We start from the raw sequence: 23093 nt of genomic DNA, 5'->3' as shown, positions 1-23093 counted from the left end.
CCTCCCCATTTTACAGATGGGTTTACTGAGGCCAAGAGACTCTCTGGCCACAAATTTGATAACCTGGATGAAATAGACCAATTCCCAGAAAGACACCATCTGCCAAAACTCACACAAGAAGAAATAGACTATCTGAATACGTTTATACCTATTAAAGAAATTGAATCAATAATGAATAATCTTCCAAAACAGTATGCACCAAGCTCAAATGGGCTCACTGATTAATTCTACCAAATATTTAAGAAAGAAATTATACCAAATTTCTACAATCTCTTCCAGAAGACAGAAGAAGAAGGAGTACTTGCTAACTCATTCCGTGAAGCAAACGTTACTCTAATACCAAAACCAGACAAAGATATTACAAGAAAAGAAAACTTCAGACCAATTTCAGACAAAACTAAACACACTCTTACCATACAATCTAGCAATCATGCTTCTTGGTATTCTTGGTAAGATACGTCCACACAAAAATCTGCATGTGAGGTTTATAGCGGCTTTGTTCACAATTGCCAAAACTTGGAAGCCACCAAAATGTTCTTCAGCAGGTGAATGGATAAATAAACTGTGGTACATCTGGACAATGGAATATTATTCAGGGCTAAAAAGAAATGAGCTATCAGGTCACAAAAAGACATGAAGGAAAGTAAATGCAGATTAATAGGTGAAAGAAGCCAATCTGAAAAGGCTACATACAGTATGATTCTAACTATGTGATATTCTGGGAAAGGCAAAACTGTGGACACAGTAAGAGGATCAGTGGTTTCCAGGGGGTGGGGGGATGGAGGACGAATGAAAGAATAGGCAGAGCATGGAGTATTTTTAGGACAGTGGGAATACCCTCTATGATGTTATAATGATGGATACATGTCATTATACATTTGTCCAGACCCACAGAATGTACAGCACTAAGAGTGAACCCTAAGGTAAAACTCTGGACTTTGGGGGATTACGATGTGTCAATGTAGGTTCATCAGGTATAACAAATGTCCCATTTCAGTGAAGGATGTTGATAACGAGGGAGGCTGTGCATGTGTGGGGACGGGGTATGTGGGAAATCTCTGCACCTTCCTCTCAATTTTGCTGTGAAACGAAAACCATTCTAAAAAATATTTTTTTAAATCGGCCTAAGCAAGGGGTTAAAGTTAACATCAGCAGTAATGGGACAAACATGTACCACTTGGTGGGATGCACTGAGAAGAACACAGCATCACTTCTGTGATATTCCTGCCAAAAAAAGAAAGTCTGAATCCAATCATAAGGAAACATCAGACAAACCCAAGCTAAGAGACATTCCACCAAATAACTGGCTTGTCATCTTCAAAAGTGTCAAGGTCAGGAAAACTAAGGAGGACCGAGGACCGTTTACACAGTGCAGGAGGCTAAAGAGATTCGAAAGCGAAATGTATGATGTGCCAGATTCACTGAAGGAAGAAGAAAATCTCAGGGAAGCGCTCCACTTGGAAGCATGGGCTTCTGTTGAAATGCTTGCATTTCACATTTACAGACTGACATCTATCACATTACATTCCTATAGATTTTTTTCCCTGAATTTGTCAAGTTTCCCTATTCTCCACAGATCCCACAAACTTTATTTTCAGTGGGACAATGTTTTTGTTGCATTATAAAAGATTTAGTGGAACTGCACACATATTAGAGCAACTAAAAGAAAAACATAGTGACAACATCAAATGCTGGTGAGGATGGGAAAAAAGTAGATCTCTCATACACTGCTAACGGGAATGGAGAACGGCACAGCCACTCTGGAGGACAGTGTGGTAGTTTCTTCAAACACTAAAATTACCCTTATCATATGAGTCGGCACTCCTGATATCTGAGTCTGTTACCAATAGGGTATATCCTTACAGACCTTTGAATTCAAATTGTTCCATTGGAAAGGGGAACACCCCTCAAATGTCTTTTCAAAGACCTTAGAGCAGTTCTCATTTTGATTATTAGGCAATAATCACTTTAGTATTAGTAATAAGCCCAATAGCTCCATTGATTTTGACTTCACTAATTTGAAACTTATTCTCATGTAGATACGGTACTGTGATTATATTTGCTTAAAAGTTAAAAATAATTTTTTTATAGTTAGCATGTATTAATATATGATGTAGGACTCCAAAAAGTCCATTATTCATTTACTTGACTACTAACCATTGGTATTTTAGTTTGTTATACACAGCGTTTCAAAACATTAAAGTATGTTTCAAGTATTCCATAATTCAGAATTTTCCCTATCCAAACTCAATTTTTTCTGGATAATTCTAAACCAGTGAGGATCTGCTCCTCTCTTTCTTCAAGTCTTCCTTCCTCTCTCTCACCTTGGTCAAATCCACCCCCTCTGCTGCTCCCATAAAAAGTCTAGGAGACCTCATTCATTTCCTGATAAGACAACATATTTGGCTTTGGGATGCAAGTGTGATCGGGCAGCTTTTCTGCCCAGGGACTGGGCACAGTTCCCAGTGAGGTTTGTTCCAATAAAGGATCACCCCAGCAAGCCTCTACAAGAGAATCACCGGCTTCCAGTTTCTAGAAATGATTGCATTTCTGTTACACATTCAAAAAGAACGTTTCATCAGGGTGTGGGGCAAGCCACTTTTTATTGAATCTTGGCTCAACACAGTGAACTCACACTTTAAAGAAGGGCGGGGAAGGAATTTGGGGATACATTTAAAAAAAGATCACATTTCAGGTCCCCAGCCACCCCAGGAATGAGGGTGCCGAGCGGCACCTTTGAGGAAGGAACGCTGAGTGCACAGATCCATCAGGACATTCACTCCACCTCAGGGATACATTTTTATGTGGTGATAAGAGAGAACGCATAGACGTATTCGTTTTCGGAGACATATTTACATCCCAAGGAACTAGAAGCGGAGCAACGTGTTTCCCTGGGGACTCGTTTTTCTAACTTCTGTCAGCCTCGATGACGGCCCCCATGAGTTCACTGCCAGTGAGTGACATCATCACCACCTCAGACAGCTCATTTTGGAGAGACATTCCCTCAACTTGACCCGCTCAGACATACTGGGGGTGTGTGCACGTGTGCGTGTGTGTGTGTGTGTGTGTGTGTGAGCGAGAGAGAGAGAGAGAGAGAGAGAGAGAATATTTCTATAAGCCACCACATGCTTTTAATTTATTGCATTTTCAAGTGTCTAGGCATTTACTCAGGGTTAAAAGAAAGTAAGTTTTAATGCCCAAGATATAATAAGCAATCCGTTTCCAACCACATCACTTTCTAAGTTAAATAAATGAAAAAGAAGAAATAAACTTTTAGACTCGTGGGACAAATGGTCCATAAACGTAGGTTAAGTTCTTTCCACTCTGAATTGTCCTACCACGATGCTTCTCTTGACTCAGTTCCAACACCTGCCATCGCTGAGGGTGCAGACTTCTGCCCCTATTTCTTCCCAGGCTGGCCTCTCTGTCCTGACTAGCTCTAGTGCTCCCCAAGACCCATGTCACCTGACCCACCACCACCCTACCACACAGGGCCACTTCAGAATCCCTACGCTTTGGTGAACAGAGGAGGGGAGGGGGAGATTTGCGAGATGTCGTTGCATGTGGCTCCCACGCTCATGTGCATCTGTCAGGTACACTCTCTGGCCCTCCCACCAGCCCCAGCACGGCCTGAACTAGAGAACAAAGCGGTTGAAAGGAGTAAGGCAGAAAGGATGTGAAAATAGAAATCATAGAGCAGACGCAGGTCCCTTAGGCCCTACCCCTACTCCAGTAAAATGAAGACCCTCTCATTTGGGGAGGAAGAAGGAGGGGGCCAGGAAAGGAAGCAAGCAGGTCACGTTCAGCCTGGGAACCCCACAAGCTCTCTAGCCCGTGGCGGGTCGTTTGGAGGTAGAGGGAGATAAAACCTCCCTCGAAGCTTCAGAATCCAGGGCCAGGTAGGGCCGGGGCCTCAAACCCTGGAGGAGGCCCAGGGATACAGCAAGCCCCACAGAGCGGTTCTCGCTGGGGTTACCAGCTCGTGGCATCCCTGCAGCGGAAACGGCAGTCCGACAGTGTGTGCAGGCACAGGAGGGCATCTGAAAAGCCGTGGTCACCCTCTTCCGGGGACCTTACACAGCTGTGATACAAAGCCATCTCAGCCTAATATCTATCCTGGGGAAAGGAAGAGTGCCCAGGATACTCCCTGCCTGTGCCTGAGTTTGTTCTGAGTGTGACAAAGTTTTAAATCAGTAATGTCCCCCCCACATTACTGAATGTAGCTGAATTGACTTATAAGAAGCCAGAGTATTTTCTTTTCTCTATATTTAGAGCTAAATTCAGTTGTCAAAATAGTTACAATTTTAATGTCTGATTTTTGATAATTCATCTCATCACATGCATAATTTATCCTGTATCTTCAAACATTTCCTTGTATGCCTGTTCTAGCTCCATACATTAAATTACTTGGAATTTGCCTTTTACCCACTGACACCACATCCCTTATAATCTTCTCTAGTGGAAGGTGAATTTCCCCTGTTCTCCCTCGTGGGAAGAGGAAAATGGAAAGAAACGGTGGGCGGGGCTGAAGTTTCACAACAAACCATACAAAACTTGGGTAACACTGACAAAACCGAAAAATAAATATAAAGAGGAAAGGCATTCATTGAAACCTTCCTTTGAAAGCTGCATAATATCCATTCTATGGAGATATATTGTTAAGTAATTGCCTATTGTTGAATAAGTTGTTTCCATTTTTCCCTAACAACGTCAGGCGTGTTGAACAGCTTCATCCAGGAATCTCGGTGCATCTCTGACCACCTCCACTGGAAAAGCCATGCTCTTCCACTGGAACCCATGGTTCCTTCTAATCGGACCCACCAAAAATGCCCTTGAGGACAAAAACTTTCATAATCAATAGTAAATTTAATTAGTTTAATTATATACTTATTTTAATTAATTAAATTATATACATTAATTCATCAGTTTAATTTTATGTATGCATCTTACTTTTCGCTAGCCCACCCAGCCTCAGACCCCACAAGAAGGGGGAAGGAAAGCCAGCCAAGAGTGTGATGGCGGGCAGTCTCAAGGCTATTCCTGCAGGTCATGGGTAGAGTTCTACCACTGAGGGCTGCAGCCATCCTGAGAGCCCACAGAGACGTGCCAGATGGAAAGACAAAGAGCCGTAACAACTGTCCAGCAGGAACTTAATACCCAGAGCCGGCTTGTGCTCACATTCCCCTGCTACCATTCCCACAGGTGTAAACCCTGGTCTGGAAGTTCTGAATGTTTGAAAGCTCCGGATACATGATGTCAAACCACTATGCAGAGCCCTTTGTACCAAGTATCACCAACAGCGATACAAAGAAAACATGAACCTTTAAGCTCTTGACAGCCAGTTTATTCATCTTTGACGTTCCTTTTCTAAACGGGTTTTGGACAGCTTGTGAGATGTCACCCTGAGCTATGAATTGTAAATTATGAAACAGCTAGTATCTTATCTCTTGAGTTCCTGTCCTTGCTATTGGAGTTTCCCTGGTCCCATGCGGTCTAATTAACAACCACTAGCCCCACAGGGCTATGGAGCACCTGAAATGTGGCTAGTGCAAACTGGGATGTGCTACAGGTGGAAAGTACAGCCCAGATTTCAAAGAATTAAGTGCAACGAAAGAATGCAAGATAGCTCATTAATTTTTTATATGGATTACAAGCTGAAGTGATAACATTTTGGGTATATTGGGTTAAATAAAAATACATAATTAAAATGAATTTTACTTTGTTTGCTTTACTTCTTTTTTTTAATTAATCAATTAATTTAATTTTGGCTGTGTTGGGTCTTTGTTTCTGTGCGTGGGCTTTCTCTAGTTGTGGCAAGTGGGGACCACTCTTCATCGCGGTGCGCGGGTCTCTCACTGTCGCGGCCTCTCTTGTTGTGGAGCACAGGCTCCAGACACGCAGGCTCAGTAATTGTGACTCACGGGCCCAGTTGCTCCGCGACATGTGGGATCTTCCCAGACCAGGGCTCGAACCCGTGTCCCCTGCATTAGCAGGCAGATTCTCAACCACTGCGCCACCAGGGAAGCCCTACTTCTTTTTTTAATGTGGTCACTAAGCAATTTAAAAATGAATACATGGCTCACACTTGTGTCTTTTGCAATATTTTCTACTGAAGAGCGTTATTCTATAGGGATGCATTTTTCATTTTCATTTTCATTTTTCAGAGAGCTGTAGGCCAAGATTTCCTTCACAGCTGGCTTCCTAATCAGTGCCTTTTCTTATTCCTGCCCTGAGGCTACTACCTCAGACAATTTTCGAGGGGGTTACAACAAAAGGTAAACTGCTTACTTTTGAATTCCTGTGTTACAGCCGCGTGGGTAGAGAGCTGTAGTTTCTGTGAGTAGCCAGTAGAGGGACCTCTTACCACACTTAGGACTGAAAAACTGGGAAATCTGTTTGGAGCATCAATTATTTTAACAGATTGTTAATTGATTAACAGATAGATTGGTTGAACTAAGAAAATTAATTAATTCATATTGAGTGGAAGAATTTCTTTAAAATTTGCAGATGGACCTGCCATTGGGGAACTGATTCCATAAACTCTTAGAATTACGATTTTTAAAATGATTTGCATTTCCCTTTCAGACCTCTGGATACTGAAGAGTAAAATTCTGAAATTTCCTGATGTAACTCCTTTATTTATAAAGGGGCTTTGTCCTTTGTCATTTGTATATAAAATATTTACTACAAAAGGGTGACCTGGTAGTCAATATTTAATGTCCTGCCACAATTAATGTTCTTAATGGCAGTTACTCTTCTGAAGCTAATTGTCTCCGGATTCTGCTGCCCCTTGGAACCTTCTGGTAATGTTTGGACAATAAATTAATTTGATATTGCTATTACTCAGAGTTCTTTCTTGCAAACAGGAAAAACTGACTTTGTCTAGTTTAAACAAAGGAGAGGGAATTAGGTGAAAAGGTATAAGGACGATGACAGAACTGAAGGGAAGCCCAGAGAATTCAGCTCAGGAATTAAGCAGGAACCACAGGAGGCCAGAAACGCCCCCACCCCCCTGTCACCGACCCGGGTGCCATAGCTACACACAGGGCCACTCACTCCACAGCTGGCTGTCTATGGAGTCCGACCTCGCTGCTTTGGGCCACCTGCTTAGGATCCCAAACTCAAACAAGAAAGCCCAAGCTGAGTTTGTAAGTTCACATGCTCTGTCCACCAGGGTGACTGTGCCCCTACCCGCCAGCCACCTCCACGTGGAGGAGCATGGCCCTGCCCCCCTCTTCTGCTTGGACAACCTGCAGGCTGTTGGTTAAATTTTGTCCTCCCAAAATAGATGTGTTCAAGTCCTAACCTTCAGTACCCATGAAGGTGACCTTATTTGGAAATAGGGGCTTTACAAGTGTAATCAGATTAAGATGAGGTACACAGAAAAAAAAAATTTGTAACTACGTGTGGTGATAACTGTTAACCATACTTACTGTGATGATCATTTCTCAATATACACAAATATTAAATCATCATGTTGTGTGCCAGAAACTAGTATAATGTTATATGTCAATAAATCTCAATTTTTTAAAAAATTAAGATGAAGTCTTAATAGATTAGGGTGGCCCCTAAATCCAAGATGGCTGGTCTTTATAAGAAAAACAAAATTTGGGCACAGAGGTTCAGACATGAAGAGAACATGATGTGGGACTTCCCTGATGGCGCAGTGGTTAAGAATCCGCCTGCCAATGCAGGGGACATGGGTTCAATCCCTGGTCCAGGAAGATCCCACATGCCGCGGAGCAACTAAGCCCATGAGCCACAACTACTGAGCCCGCGTGCCACAGCTACCGAAGCCCATGCACCTAGAGCCCGTGCTCTGCAACAAGAGAAGCCACCGCAATGAGAAGCCCATGCACCACAAAGAAGAGCAGCCCCCGCTCGCCACAACTAGAGAAAGTCCGCGTGCAGCAATGAAGACTCAACGCAGCCAAAAATAAGTAAATAAATAAATATAAAATTAAAATTAAAAAAGAGAACACGATGTGACAGCAGGGTCAGAGACTGGAGTGATTTGTCTACCAACCAAGGAACGCCAAGGGTTACAGGCAACCACCAGAAACTAAGAAAGGCAAGGAAGCATCCTCCTCTGGAGCCTTCAGAGGCAGCAGGCCTCTGCCAACACTTCGACTGGGGACTTCCAGCCTCCAAACTGACGAGAGAATGAATTTCTTCTGCTTGAAGCCACCAAGTCTGGGCTAGTTGGCTACAGCAGCACCAGGACACTGAAACACCGGGAGCCCCTTAACGAGAACGAGTAGCTTGGGAGCTGCATCGCCAGAAGCCCCAGACTCAATCTCCTGCTTTCTGTGCTTAGACATCTGACAAGGTTTCTTTACAAGTATTTTTTAATGTCTTCCAATCCATCACAGGAATATTCCAGAAATAACGAACAGCCAGGAAATGTACAGATTTACTACATTTGGATTTATTCACATAAGTAGGAGAATTGATTAGTGAATAAGTTCTTACATAAAATGAATACGCTGTAGAGATAAGTATGCCCCAAACCCACCCGTCGCATATGTGTATTTACGTGCAGCAGAGGGAGAGGTGGCACCTCACATATACTGAGGCGCTGCTCTCTCCCAGTAACGTGTTCCATCTGAAACGTGCCACTAACCCTCGATGTTGGCTGTAACTGTTGAAGAAATTGGACTTTACATGGACGTATCATCCAACCAAGTTCACGTATCCAGTACATGACACCCACTTTTCTCCCGTGTTAGGCTAGGAAGAATGTCCACAGCAGAGATGAGCTTATGAACTGATTGCATAATAAGAACCTTCTGTGAAACTTCTGTGCACAAACCATGTGGTTGGCACCATCCTGCCCCCACGCCTGGCCCGGGCCTCTCCTCTCCCGCTGCAAAGGACCAGCTCAAGAGTTCATGCATCTCAGTAGGCAGCCCGGTCCAGACCAGAGCAATCTCTTCTCGTGCCTGCAGCATCCGCTCCCTGTAACACTCAGCTCACACTTGTCTCTCGGGACTGTCTACTCCTAATCTCCGCATACTGCAATGGATTATAAACTCTGAGAACAGGGATCGTGCCTTATACAGGGGGTTGCCAGCGAAAGAATCAAAGCAAGTACGAATCAGTGCCTACTTATGAGAACCAACAAGAAGTCCCAGGTTCAAGAACAGAGAATGACAGATGCTCAAAAGTGGAATAAGTTAATTAATTCAAAGTTGATTCCAGAATCGAGCGTCACTCTGTAAAATGTGAAGCGTTTCTCACTTTGCACCTTACAAGGATCACTATTGCTCCAAACACGATGAAGGGAAGTGGCGAGGTTGGCAGAAACCTGCCTGCTGTTCTGTGTTTGCCTGCGAGAAAGAGGAAGCATCCAGATGTGGCTAAAATGTAGAAGCACAGAGCAGAGGTGAAGCGACATGTCAGGAATGGTGGCAAAAAAATAGAAGCCTGAAAAGAATAATAAAGAAAAATGCCATGGTGAGAAGATTCATCCAGTCCACACTGTAGCCCTTTAAGTTAATTTGGGGCCTGCTGGAGCTAACTACCGGTGGAAACCATGGGCATTAAGTGTCAGAATTAACTCTAAGATCTGAGTAAAAGGTATTACAGAGGTAACATCCAATACCTTTGTAAAGTAATGGACTCTTACTGGAGTCCATTAGTAAGTTTTCCTAAAATTTCATATCTGATCACCATCTCCATTACAAAAGATAGTATTATGCTGTCTACCACAAAGCTCCCCTAGAAACTGTAGATTGTTATGAAGTCTATTTTATTTTCCCACAGGAATAATGCTACACTTTGGCATCAAGTGGTTCACGGAGGTGAAGATAAAAAACACCACCACTTATTGAATGTCCACAATGGGCCAGACATTGTAGTTCATTATCTCTTACCTTTGCAGAGACCTTGTAAAGTAGGAATTATTAGTCCAGTTTTAAAGATAAGAAAACTAGGTTTCAGAGCAGTTAAGTGCCTGTCCTTGGGTCTCACCTCAAAATCTCTAATACTTAATGTTATATCACAGTGCCTCAAAAATCTGGCATAAAAGCAGAGATAAATCTCTAAGCATCCACAGTAATTTTGAGTAATATAATTATGCTACACTTTGAAAGGTTGGTGCAAAGCAATAAGAGATTTTAGAGATGATCTAGCTCATCCTCATCACAAACAAGCAAACTAAAAACAACAGAAGCTAATAATGACTTTCCTAAGGTCAAAAAGCAAAGGAGTTGCATAGCTGAGTATAGACCTGGGGTCTTCTGATTAAATCACACCGAGTTTCATCCAAACTCTTCTCTTAACTCTCTAAGAAAGTCCACGAAGCTGTTGAGTGGGAGAGTCAGGATTAGAACCTAGGACATCAAGACTTCAAGCCCAGAGGGAGCTCTTTCTACCACACGACAATGTGCAGACACTACACAGTAAAATTACAACATCTCTGCGGGCATTTCTCAAACACATTTGCGTCGTAATACCCATTACTTAGACAATCAATGCACAATGCTGGCCTTTTTCATTTGGAAAATTTAGAAGGAGCTTGGAGGGTTAGATGCCTTTCACATAATAGTCAACTCAATTTAGATTTGTTGATTGACATATTGTCCACTTGGATCAATTACATGATACTTTACACTCTGGGGTCTTTGAAGAGAGCCAGCTTCTAAATAAGTTAATGTCTCCATCTCTCTCCAAGGTATATATTTCCCCTGACCTGAATCTACTCCTTAGGGGCTCTTATAATATCCCTTTTCTGGAATTTCTCACTGGCACAATAAAACCACTTTCTTTGGGGGTATTCCTTGCCTTGATAGGGGTATATACTTTCTCTTTTAAGAGGGAACCTGAACTTTTTGCTCCTACAAAGTCCCACCATTTTAAAAACAGGTCCTAAAACGAGAAGAATGAAAGCTGAACTTTCCAGTCTTTTCACATCTTTATTTGTAATTTCCCCTAGCTTGACATCTCTTACTAGAGTGTTTTAACAACCGGTAAATACCTGATCATAACAATATGTGGAAGGTACTTGGCATTAATGCTACGACTTGCTGCTTTCTCCTCTAATTTTTACAGACCTAAGTTGTCCAATTGTAAAGTCTATTACACAGTTGCTTTTCAGATTGCTACTAGTTGTCACTCATGTGTTACTGAGTGTCTTTTAAATAACTGTTTGGCCCAGCGCTTTGTTTCACTAGATTGGGTAAGCCTAGGAACCCTCCAAGAGTACCAGGGGTGGAGGATGGAATTTTGCAATGAAAAACACAGCCATTTTGCAACTTCAAAAATATCATTGCCCAGGAGTTGCCCTTGGGAGTAGTTTGTCTGGCGTAGAATAGCTTATTTTCCCAGCATGACCTTAGGATATAATTTGGTAATGAGATCATTTGGCAACCTTGAGCTTTAATACAGTGAAATTAAATAATTGAATTGGCTGTGGTTTTTAACCTATGCTTACTCTTCCAAGGTGGAATCTGGCCAAGACTGTGAATAAACACTTGAGCTTTCAAGACTTCCATTTTGTGATTATAATTTGAATAATGAGAAAGGACAACCCTCCTCAGTGGCACAGAGTGTTTTTTTAAATTTTTTTTTTTTTTTTTTTTTTTTTTTTTTGCGGTACGCAGGCCTCTCTCTGTTGTGGCCTCTCCCGTTGCAGAGCACAGGCTCCGGACGCGCAGGCTCAGCGGCCATGGCTCATGGGCCCAGCCACTCTGCGGCATGTGGGATCTTCCCGGACCGGGGCACGAACCCGTGTCCCCTGCATCGGCAGGCGGACTTTCAACCACTGCGCCACCAGGGAAGCCCCACAGAGTGTTTTTTATGAACAAATGTAAATTCCTCCATTGCTTCTAAAGTGCCCTCTCTAGGCACAATTCAGACCCAACCTTTTCTATGATCACAGCAGACAGCATTTCTCACCACTTTTTTTTTTTTCACTCATAAGGTCTACATTGTATTTAGTATTCATTTTGCCCAGTGAAGACGGCTTCCTGATTGTAACTGCTCTGATTTTCCAACTATATTAGAAGTTTTGCGGAGAAAGGGTCATGTTTGACTTCTCATTTGGATTCATTGAAACATCAGATTCAGGTCTGACTACTTAATAGGAGCTCAGTCAGTACCAGCTGGTTGAGTGATTGAAAAGTACTATTGTTTCAAACATAGGTACATCACCAATTCTATTGTTTCCTCTTAAAATCCCAGGGTTTACATTTATTTACACATATAAATAAGAATTCCATCCCACATACTTTAATTCCCAAGACCAACACAATTACAAATAGAATAGAAACAGGAGTATTAAATGACTTATCTAGTTAAAATATTGACCTCAAGATGCGTTGAAACAACAGCTGCCCATAAAACATTTTTTAGGTTTGGCGATTCTTGGTTTTTCATTTCACCATTGAAATGTATCCTTTTCAAATCTGTTTTTAATTACAGATAAATCACAAGGAAGAAAGTTGCCAGCTTTTTTTTTTTTGCTGTACGCGGGCCTCTCACTGTTGTGGCCTCTCTCCCGTTGCGGAGCACAGGCTCCGGGCGCGCAGGCTCAGCGGCCATGGCTCACGGACCCAGCCGCTCCACGGCATGTGGGATCCTCACGGACCGGGGCGCGAACCCGCGTCCCCTGCATCGGCAGGTGGACTCCCAACCACTGCGCCACCAGGGAAGCCCCGTTTATTTTGTCTTACAGTGGTCAGGTTGACCTCTTACTCAGGGGTCCCCAATCCTGCCTCAACACCCCTCTCTACCCAGAGTATTACGCTCATCATTACTCAGAAATTTACCATAGTGCCACTTACTGTTTAGCTAGTAATTAAATCATGACACGTACACAAAACCACAACCAATTTTTTTTTCTGACACAATGATATCTCTTTGAAAATGTCTGCAGATGTAAGTCTACACACTTTGAAAAGGAAGATGGAAACAAAGCTTAAGGTCTCAACAGATTTGCTTAAAGTTGATAATAATGAGTTTATAAAGGAGTGAAGAGAGCATTCCACTATTTTCAGAAGAAGAAAAAAAACACTAGTAAACAGACATCATATTTGAGTCCTCTCCTGTAAAACACATAGTTGCTACTCTCATAGTGTATTCATTTTCTTTCTGCTTAATCTTGTTGTAGAGTTGACTTAATTTAGCAATCAAATGGGACAATGAACAACTAAATTAGGCTGTAATTCTTGGGAAAATCTTGGCTTAGGTAGCGACAGGCAAAATTCCTTTGCTAATCTAGACAGTCATTACTTGATGTCGTTAACGTTGTCATTTGGGAAATCGTGCTATCCCATGCTGGGTGTTATTAGAAATGGAACCTAAACACTCCTAAATCCTTCTCCTAAAACTAGTCCATGAGAAGTACATGGAGGTTGATTTTTGAACTAAAAATGATTCCATCCCCACAATCTCACCCCAGATCTCTGTTGATTTGGTGGTAGCAATCTTGGGAGATTTTCCCTGCTCAAATGACAACAAGAACAAGTCATTCTGGAGAAGGAGCTCTCAGTGGACAATAAGAGCTTCTATAGCTAAACCAATTTTGCTGCTAGAATATGTATTGGTCAGCATCTCTCTAAGGAACAAAGAGGTGATTCCTCTTTCTAAACCAAATGCCCTACTCCATACAATTTTGCAAGCCATAGATATTTCATTAAGCCTTTATTTATATGCTTCTGTCTTTAGCCACTCCACTTTTTTTCTTTTTTTTAGTTGAGATATAGTTGATTTACAGTATTATATTAGTTTCAGATGTACAACATAGTGACTCAAAAATTTTATAGATTATACTCTTTAAAGTTATTATAAAATATTGACCATATTCCCTGTGCTGTACAATGTATCCTGGTAGTTTATTTATTTTATACATAGTAATTTGTACCTCTTAATCCCCTTCCCCACCTTGCCCCTCCCCCTTCCCTCATCCCACTAATAACTACTAGTTTGTTCTCTATATCTATGAGTCTGCCTCTGTTTTATTATATTCATTCATTTGTTCTATTTTTTAGATTCCATATATGTGATAAAATACAGTATTTTTCTTTCTCTGTCAGTCACTCCATTTTTCTAATTACCTATTTTAATGAATGTAATACTTATGAAAGTCCTGTAAAACATAAATTAGATAGATAGAGAACCAACAAAAATTTTATAAAGTATTTATAATATGAAATCTCACATATTTCTCTTATGTTAAAATATTAATTTTTCCTATCTCCCTTATAGAGATGTCTTGTAAAATATTACTGTGGTGGACATACTCTAAGGGACACCCAATGAGTCATACCCTTGTATAATCCCCTCCCCTTGAGTACAGACAGAAACTGTGACTTCCTTCAAACCAACAGAATATGGCAAAGGTGAAGGGATTTTGCAGATATAATGAAGGTCCTAATAAGCTGACCTGGAGTTAATCAAAAGGAAGGTTATCCAGGGTGGTTCTGACTTAATCAGGAAAGCCCTTTAAAAGAGGGTCTGACCCTTCCCTAGAGTCAGAAACTTGAAGCAGCCGAGACTCGTGTGTGTGTGTGTGTGTGTGTGTGTGTGTGTGTTCCTGGATTTGATGAAGTGAGCTATCGTGAATTCTGCCAACAACTTCAGGGAGCTTCAAAGTAGTAGATCCTTCCCTAGCTGAGCTTCCAGATGAGAACACAGCCCAGGTTACGTCTTAATTTCAGCCTTGTGAGACCCAGAGCAAAAGCCCAGCTAGGACATGCCTGGACTTCTGACCTACAGAAAGTGCGACATAATAAAAATGTGTTGTTTTAAGCTGCTGAGTTTGTGATAATTTGTTACACAGCAATAGAAAACTTACACAATAACATTTAAAATGATTATTTATGAAGCACTACTAGCATTTCCTTTAAAGTTAGGAAAAAGTCAAGGATGACTATTCTTGACACTTTCAACATTGTATGGGAAAGAGGCAAAGATATGGCTATTTACAGATGTTGTCATTGTTTACCTAGAAACTCCAAGAGAGTATATTGATAATCTATTAGAAGCAACATGTCTGGCAATTTAACCTACATATAATCCCATGGTTTCCTACTTATAGACCATAACCAGCTAGAAAATATGAGAAGAAACTATACTACTTATGATGGCAACAATAGCACAATAAAACACCTAGAAATAAGCCTAAAAGAAATGTTCAGAAACTATCTGAAGAAAAAAAATGAGACTCTACTAAGAAGCATACAAGAAGACAGAAAAGGCATCACATGTTTTTGAAACCTGAAGGAAGTTCAATATTTTAAAGATCCCCAACTGCCTTAAACTAATCTATCAATTCAGTTACAAAATCAATAAGCTTTTTAGGTGGACCTTGACAAAATGACACTAAAGTTAACATGGAAAAGTAAATATAAGAAAATCTTAACTACCTAGAAAATTATTGATAGCTAACATTTAGTGGGTGTTAACCATGTTCCAAGCCCAGTTCTGCCATATGCTAGTTTCATTTAATTCCCCCATTAGACAGGTAGTATTATTTCCACATTTTATAGATGCAAAAATAGGAGCTTAGAGAGATTAAGTAATTGCCTGACACTTGCTGGAGCCAAGATTTGAACCAAGCCTTCTAGCATCAGAGCCTGAGCCCTTGGCTAGTTTTCCATTCTGCTTAGGGTGAATCAGGCAGGCAGCTCCACAAGATACTGTATTACGAAGCTACTGTCATAAAAACAGTTTTTCTGGCATAAGAATAGGTGGTGAAAAGGAATATTTTTAAAAATCAAGGTTTCAGACAAACAAATCCTTGTGAGAAATTGGTATATGATAAAGGTAGCCATTCAAATGAGTAGAGAAAAGAAGGATGTAAATAACATTGGGGGAACTGACCACCCATTTGGAATAAATAAAAATAAAACAACAAAACCAGACCCTGAGCTTAATTGTTACACCAAAATAAATTCCAGAGAGGTCAAGGATTTAAATGAAACAATGAAACCTTGAAAGTACGTGAAGAACACACAGGTATACTGTGGTGTCCGGTAACCTAGTAGTGAGTAAGGTTCTTCTAAACATAGCAAAAAGAAAAAGAATGATAAATGTGACTATATTGAAACTTACATTCTCATACCCAAAACAGGTAATAACTGAAAGAATAAAATGGGAAAATATTTGCAACACATATCACAAAAGATGAAATTCCTTAATATACAAAAGACTAATAAATCAGTAAGAGAAAGATGAAAAGATGCACACTACAGTAGAAAATTGGACAAAGAATTTAAATAGGAGTTCGACACAAATGTGAAATGCAATTTTTAAAAAATCTCTTGTGGAGAATTTAAAATATACAGAAAAGCAGAGAAATTGGTCCAGTGAACACCCCCTCACACTCTGCACTTATTCACAGCTACAATGGTCAACAGACCATCTCTTGTTTCACTCATAACACATGCACACACTCTCCCTCCCCCCCACCAACCTACCCACTGCTACACTGCATTTTTATGAAGCAAGTCATTTCATCTGTAAATATATCAGAGAGTATATCTAAGGCTATAAAATGCTGTTTCCTATTCTATTGGTAAAGATCAATTAATTGGAATTTGAGAGAGGGAGAAAGCTGAAAAAACTATAGCTCCTACTCTGAGAGGGAAAAGGGAGTTTTGAGAAGAGATCAAATATTTTCCACCTTCCTTCAACAAGTAAGACACTATCGGCCAAAATCACTTGAATACTGAATCCAGCACAAGAGCAAAGGAGACGTTCTTGGAGAAAACGTTCAGGAAGAGACTTGTGTTGAGCAGTTTGTACATATGTACATTATCTGTGGTCCAAGGACCCACAGTCTGGGGGATGATGACTTAGCTTGCAAACTTCTAGAGGGCAGGCACCTCACCTTTTCTTCTGAGCTGATGCCTTAGAGGATATTCACCTTAGATAACGCGTGATGAAGAATGGATGCCTCAGTCCACAGGCCCATCCTCAGAGGGCTGACTGATGTTGATAGGTCGGTTCCCACACCCACCTATCCAGCCGGGACTCTCTGTAGCTTCATATGAATAAAAGGAACAACAATAAGTGGGAAAGGGCTGGGCCTCCAGGTGACCAGCACATTCAGAATGGTATGCTGCCTGATATGGAGAACAGGTTTTCTGCCTGAGATCCCCGATGAGTCACTTCCTTCACATGATCAGCCCTGTCAGTGCTTTGCCTTCCTTACTGCTCTGTCCCAGGGCAGGGAGGGAGCTGGTGACACAACAAGCAGAGACCTGACTCCTGAGTGGACATGAGCAGGTTGCCCACTCCTGCTGTGAGGCCTTCAAGATTATGCATTTCCTTTAAGATGGTCTGAGATGGATTTGGTCCTGAATGGGCTGGATGTGAGACCCTGTGGAAAGATGAATCCACAGATGCCACCTACCAGCCAAAGATCATTCACGAGGAGACTTCATTTTGTTTAACACACCTTGGCTCCTTAAGCACATACTCTGTGTGTATATGTGGAGAGTGAGGGCATGGGGTGGGGGGAGGGGTTATAAAAATGAATAAGATGAGGGCTTCCCTGGTGGCGCAGTGGTTGAGAGTCTGCCTGTCGATGCAGGGGACACGGGTTCGTGCCCCGGTCTGGGAAGATCCCACATGCCGCAAAATGGCTGGGCCCGTGAGCCATGGCCGCTGAGCCTGCGCGTCTGGAGTCTGTGCTCCGCAACGGGAGAGGCCGCAACAGTGAGAGGCCCGCGTACCACAAAAAAAAAAAAAAAAAAAAAAAAAGAATAAGATGAAGTCTTAGGCCTTTGTGACCTTACAGTCTAGAAAGAAGGAACACTATTCGGGTGAGGCTAACAATTTCTGAGTATCTGTTATGCTCCAGGCACCGTATTAGGCACTTAGCCTGCATTATCTCAGGACAATTCAAGGTCCCACAGTGCTATGAGTTCAGAGAGGTTCTGAAGGTGTCTTGAGCAAGCGACATTGGAACAGGCACTAGAAGAATAGGTATGATTTTAACAGGTTGAATTGGTGAAAGCAATTGAGGGAAGGAGGATGTATTAATTAAAGTCCAAATTGCAGCTGTGCTTCAGGAACGGGGACTATGCTGTTTGGCTCTGCAGACTCTGTTTTCTAAAAGCTAAGACTGTCGCAGTAGCCTCCTGCTTCATCTTCCTGCCTCCTCTCTCTCCCTGGTCCCTCCTACAAAAACAACTGCGAGACTCATCTTCCTAAAACCAATACAGATCTCCCCCGCTTTTTGAAAATTTGCTTTGTGTCACTTCGCTTTTACGAAAGACCTGAGTTAGTACCTGTTTTTGCTAACTGAAAGAAATCTGAAGAGGATTTTTGCTTTTATGGAAAAATCAGGAAAAAATATAGTTCAGTGTTTGTTTCACAGTGAGTTACAGAGTTACCACCACGGAAAGTAGCACCGCCAAACTCCTTCCCCGGAGCTACGCTCAGCATCTCAGCATAGAGCCGCCATCGCTTTGAACAGTGTCTGTGAGCCCCTGTGCTTTATCTCGATTTATTCTGTGTGTCTGTTAGCAAGATGTGCCCTAAGGTGATGGTTTCTTTGCTTTATGCCGTGTTGGCTTATGAAGCTTTCATAGGAACACTCTGCTTTCAGAGAGCAGGGGAAACTTGTTATCTGACCAAGTCAGGACTCTACTAGCTACTTTCTTCTAAAAGGAACAAAGTTAGGCAGGGAGGGAAGGAGGGACAAAGGCGGGGCGGGGAACTTTTCAATGAATCCTTACTCCCTACAGAACAAAGTCCAGACTCCTTATCTCCAAAGCCTTGAACACCTGGCAGTGCCCACGGGTGCCTTTTTAGCTTCCTCTCCGGTCACTCCTTCCCCGCAGCTCCCCTACATTCCAGCCATCCCTCAAATACGTCATATACTTCACCCTTCCATGCCTTTATTCATGCTTTTCCTCTGCCTGAAATGGCCTAACCTCTGTCAAAATCAGTTTTAAGATTTGAAGATTCAGTTTAACTGATCCCTTCCCTAAGAAATTCCTGACCACTCCTTCCAAATTCAGCATTCTCCCTTCTGTGGCACCACGATGTGTCCTGCCTCTGTTCTAGCACTTGTCACTGTCCATCTTCTGATACTGGACCCGAAGTCAGGTTCCCTGGGTTCAAACTCCAGCTCTGCCACTTAAGAGCTACATGGATTGGGGAAATTCTATCTCTCTCAGACTTGGTTTCCACATCTGTAAAAATGAGATACTTCACAGAATGATCTACTTCACAGAATTAGGAAATGAGAAAATACATGTGAAAATACTTTGTAAACCATAGAGAATATAACATTTTTACATTTACATATTTAAACATGTTACACTGGAAAAACTCAGTTCTTTCCTGCTAGGTCTTTCTTCCCTGCCTGTCTTTTTTACCTACACATGCTGTACCTCACTTCTGATACTCCTGGTCACCAAATACTTGAAGGCTTTTCCTCACACCAAGCAATTCTCTGCGACACCAGGTGGGTGGTTTGCAATTTGATTCAATTCTGACACTATCTACCTGGAGAGAGTGTCAGATCCCACAAGTTAAGGGCTCAGTCCCACAAGACTGCCACACACACACACACAGTCCTCGGATGCCAGTCACAAGACAGGGATGCTACCTGTGCTTCTGACCAACTGGCTATAGATCGGAGGTTATGATGACCCCCTCCTCAGTTTCAATTAATTTGCTAGAGCAGCTCACAGAACTCAGAAAAACATTTTACTTGCTCTTACTGGTTTATTATAAAAGGTTACGATAAAGGATACAGTTGAACATCCAGATAGAAGAGATGCATAGGGCGAGGTATTTGGGAAGGGGCGAGGAGCTTCCATGCCCTCTCGGAGCCCATCACTCTCCCAGCACCTCTACGTTCACCAACCCAGAAGCTCCCTGAACCTCATACTTAGGGGATTTTTATGGAGGATTCATCACATCACATAGGCATGATTGATCATTAACTCCATTTTCAGCCCTTCTGCCTTCTCAAGAGGATGGAGGTGGGGGGCTGAAAATTCCAAGTTTCTAATCATGGCCTGGACTTTATGGTGAACAGTCCTCATCCAGGAGCCCACCCAGCATCACCTCATTAGAACAAAAGACATTTTGATCACCCAGGAAATTCCAAGGGTTCAGGAGCTCTGTGCCAGGAACCAGGGGCAGAGACCAATATATATTTTCTATTTATCTCACACACGTAAAAGGTAAAAAGTTTCTATTCCATTAGAAGGTAAGCTCCCAAAGAACAGGACTTTTTAAGGAAGCATTTTATTTTAAAATAATATTTACAAAAGAGTTGCAAAGATATAGAGGATTCCCATATATGCTTCACCCAACATCCCCTACTGTTAACAACTTAAATAACCATGGTATACTTATCAAAACTAAGAAATTAGCATCGGTATAATACTATTAGCTAAAATACAGACTTTATTCAGATTTTATCAGTTTTTCCACTGTCTTGTTCTGTTCCAGGATCCAGTCCAGAATCCCATATTGCATTTAGTTGTCAGTCTCCTGCAATCTGTGACAAGTTTCTCAGTCTTTCCTTGTTTTTTCATGACTTTGACATTTTTGAAGTGCACTGGTTAGGTATTTTGTAGAAGTTAAAAAAAAAAACTCAATTTGTATTTGTATGGTACTTTCTCATGATGAGACTGAGGTTATAGATCTTTTAAAATACCGCAGGTGACACTCTCCTCATTGCATATCAGGGAGCACATGGTATCAACAGGACTTATTACTGTATTGGTGATAAAAGAGGAAATTTTGACTCTTTGGTTCATATCCAGCACCTAAAACAGCCTGGCACATGGTGGTACTCAACTGTGGTACTCAAATGAATTCTCTTTTCATTATTACATGTCTTGCCTTCCACTAAATTGTAAAATCCTAAATGGCAAAGACCACACCTTATTTGTCTTTGTAGGTTCTTAATGCCCAGTAGACTTGTCTTCAGTGGGTGTTCAGTAAACATTTAGGGATTGAATTGAAAGGTTAATTGGAATCTGCTTGTATCTTCAGGCAAAATCAAGCTTGAAAGTCATTAAGGAACCAGCGACTTATTTTAAGCAGCTCAGTTAAATAGTTTAATATTTATTAAATGTCTATTATGTGCTGATATTCTAAGGGCTGGAGTCCCTATAGTATTTTATCAGTAACTGGAAGGGGATAGGGTGGGTAGGAAGGAGAATTGATAGATGCAGGCAGAGAGGGGGCTTTAGCTTTCAGCCTGCATGATGGAGATTTGGTGATATATTATTCTAAGGAGAGATCAGAGAAGGAAGTTTGGGGTTTAAGATAATTAATATGGCTCTTAACGTGTTGAATTTTTCTTGTGGGAAAACCCTATGGTTTTTTGGAGCTCTCTGGGAGGTAGCTATAAATGCTAGGCAGAGGACAGGGCAGGCTAGAGATTTAAATTTGAAGCCATTTCTATTCTATTGCTACCTGGAGCCCAGGAAGGGGATAAGATGAGCAGAGCTTGCGTAGTGAGAAAGAAGAGGATGTCAGACTCTTGAGGAAATTCTGCCCTTAAGAGTAAGAAGGGGAGAAAGTGAAGAGGTTAGAGGAAGGACATTAGGACACTATCCAGAAGAGATTTCAAGAACTGGGTAGTTGACAATACTAAGTAAGAAGCAAAGGAGGGAAGTTCTCTATTTAGGAGACACCAGATGTTTGGAAAGAATGAGTGGGAAGTAAAACGTTGGAGTGATTAAACATCTATTTCGCTTTCCTTTAAGAAGCTAAACTATGAAAGGAAGAAAAAAAAGAGGACTGTGCCCGCAAACAACAGAATGCTGGAAAAAGGTCTTCTTTTAGTTCTGCCACTAATCCCTGACATCTGTGGTCCTGCATAAAGCACTCACCTGCTCAAGCCATTAACCTTCCCTGTAACGTTAACTGGAATAAATAATATCTGATCTAACAGTTTCACAAGACTTGTGTTCAGAAGCCTGCATCCCCACCAGACTGCCATAATCTCCTTGAGGGCAGCGCCATACATAACTTTTATTGAAATTCTCGGGGCTTCCTAGAGCCATGACAATAACCATTGAGAAAATGCTTGCGGGATGAAGTGTTCGCTTATCACTCTGCAGTGCGCCTAACCGCGCAGCACTAGCATTCTCCACAACCCTGAGGTAGGTACTTTAATTACCCCCACTTTACACAGGAGTAAATGGTAACGGACCCAAAGTCCCCAACCAGCGGGTCTTGGAGACGGGATAACATTTTTCACAAGATTGACAGAGCACTCTCCATTCTCCGTCAAGTGAAAGAAGCCAGAAACAATAACTCATCTCAAAGGATAAGACTTCCGTAAAAGGAAGAAAAGAGTATAGCGCTCAACCCCGAACGGTCTCCCGGCCCCTAGGCCGGAGCCGCAGTACGCCTGCGCCCAGCCTGACTTCCGCCAGGCCTCGGCTGGCTTGGACTGGGTGGCGCGCGTGGTGATGACGAAAGCGGAAGTACTGAGGCTAGAGGCCGGACGAGAGCCCGGAGGGGCTCAGGGTTACGGAAGTTTTGTGAGGGTTTGGGGGGGCCGCTGGCTTTTGAAACGCAGTGTTGTTTTGGAACAAGTTCCGGAAAGGAGGCCGCCGCTTGAGGTCCAAGAGCCACCGGCCTGCGCACGTTTGGGGCAGCTCCGGGCTCGACTCGACGTTGCCACTGTAGGTTTCCTCTGCCCCCGTTCCTCCTCGAGGAACCGCCTCGTATCTCCGCCATGGCATCCACCTCGAGCAACCTCCAGGTATCGCCATCCTCCCGCCCCCTGGAGAGCCCAAGCCAAGGGGAGGCGCTGGGCGTGGGGTGGGAAGTGGGGGGCGGGGAAGAGGGAGGAAGCGGTGGCGCGCCGGCCCAGAGGCAGGTGGGAGAATCGGACGCTTTCCGCATGCTTCCGGGGTTTCCCAAGCCCACTGGCTTTGTGGGACTTTTGACTTTTGTTGAGGCTTTTGTATTTGTTTTTTCCTTTTCAAACCAGCCGAGTTTGAACCGAGCTGGGCAGAGCTTTGAACAGAGGCACGAACGCTGCAGTCAGTGTAAGGGAGAGAGGAAAGAACATAATGTATCCAGTGCATTACTCTGGACTAGTTGAAAGTAGGGTGATTCGAGTTCTCTCCTAGTTCCTCAAGCTGGTGTAGCAAAGC

General features: G+C 42.3%; 2 protein-coding genes across 3 annotated transcripts in view; one reads left to right on the top strand and one right to left on the bottom strand.

The window, feature by feature from the left end:
- SERPINB5 (serpin family B member 5) overlaps positions 1-16961 on the bottom strand; it is a 60791-nt gene extending 43830 nt beyond the window's left edge. Inside the window, exon 1 of the mRNA XM_089895297.1 lies at positions 16871-16961. The gene's annotated coding sequence lies outside the window, so the exon portion shown is untranslated. The remainder of the gene's footprint in view (positions 1-16870) is intronic.
- Positions 16962-22369: 5408 nt separating this feature from the next.
- The window catches only part of VPS4B (vacuolar protein sorting 4 homolog B), a 31521-nt gene continuing 30797 nt past the window's right edge, over positions 22370-23093 (top strand). The window contains exon 1 of one of the 2 annotated variants that reach the window (XM_089895286.1): positions 22370-22616. In XM_089895286.1, coding sequence (XP_089751412.1) covers positions 22401-22616 — 216 coding nt within the window. In that variant the 5' untranslated portion in view covers positions 22370-22400. Of the gene's footprint in view, positions 22697-23093 lie in introns of both variants that reach the window. The other variant, XM_022584322.3, reaches the window with a different exon arrangement.

Source organism: Delphinapterus leucas, chromosome 14, assembly GCF_059928025.1.
Source record: "Delphinapterus leucas isolate spDelLeu-1000000601 "Yukka" chromosome 14, BTC_Dleu_Yukka2, whole genome shotgun sequence".
Taxonomy (NCBI): domain Eukaryota; kingdom Metazoa; phylum Chordata; class Mammalia; order Artiodactyla; family Monodontidae; genus Delphinapterus; species Delphinapterus leucas.
Note: the sequence above shows the minus strand (reverse complement) of the source record. Positions and strands in the feature narration are given on the sequence as shown.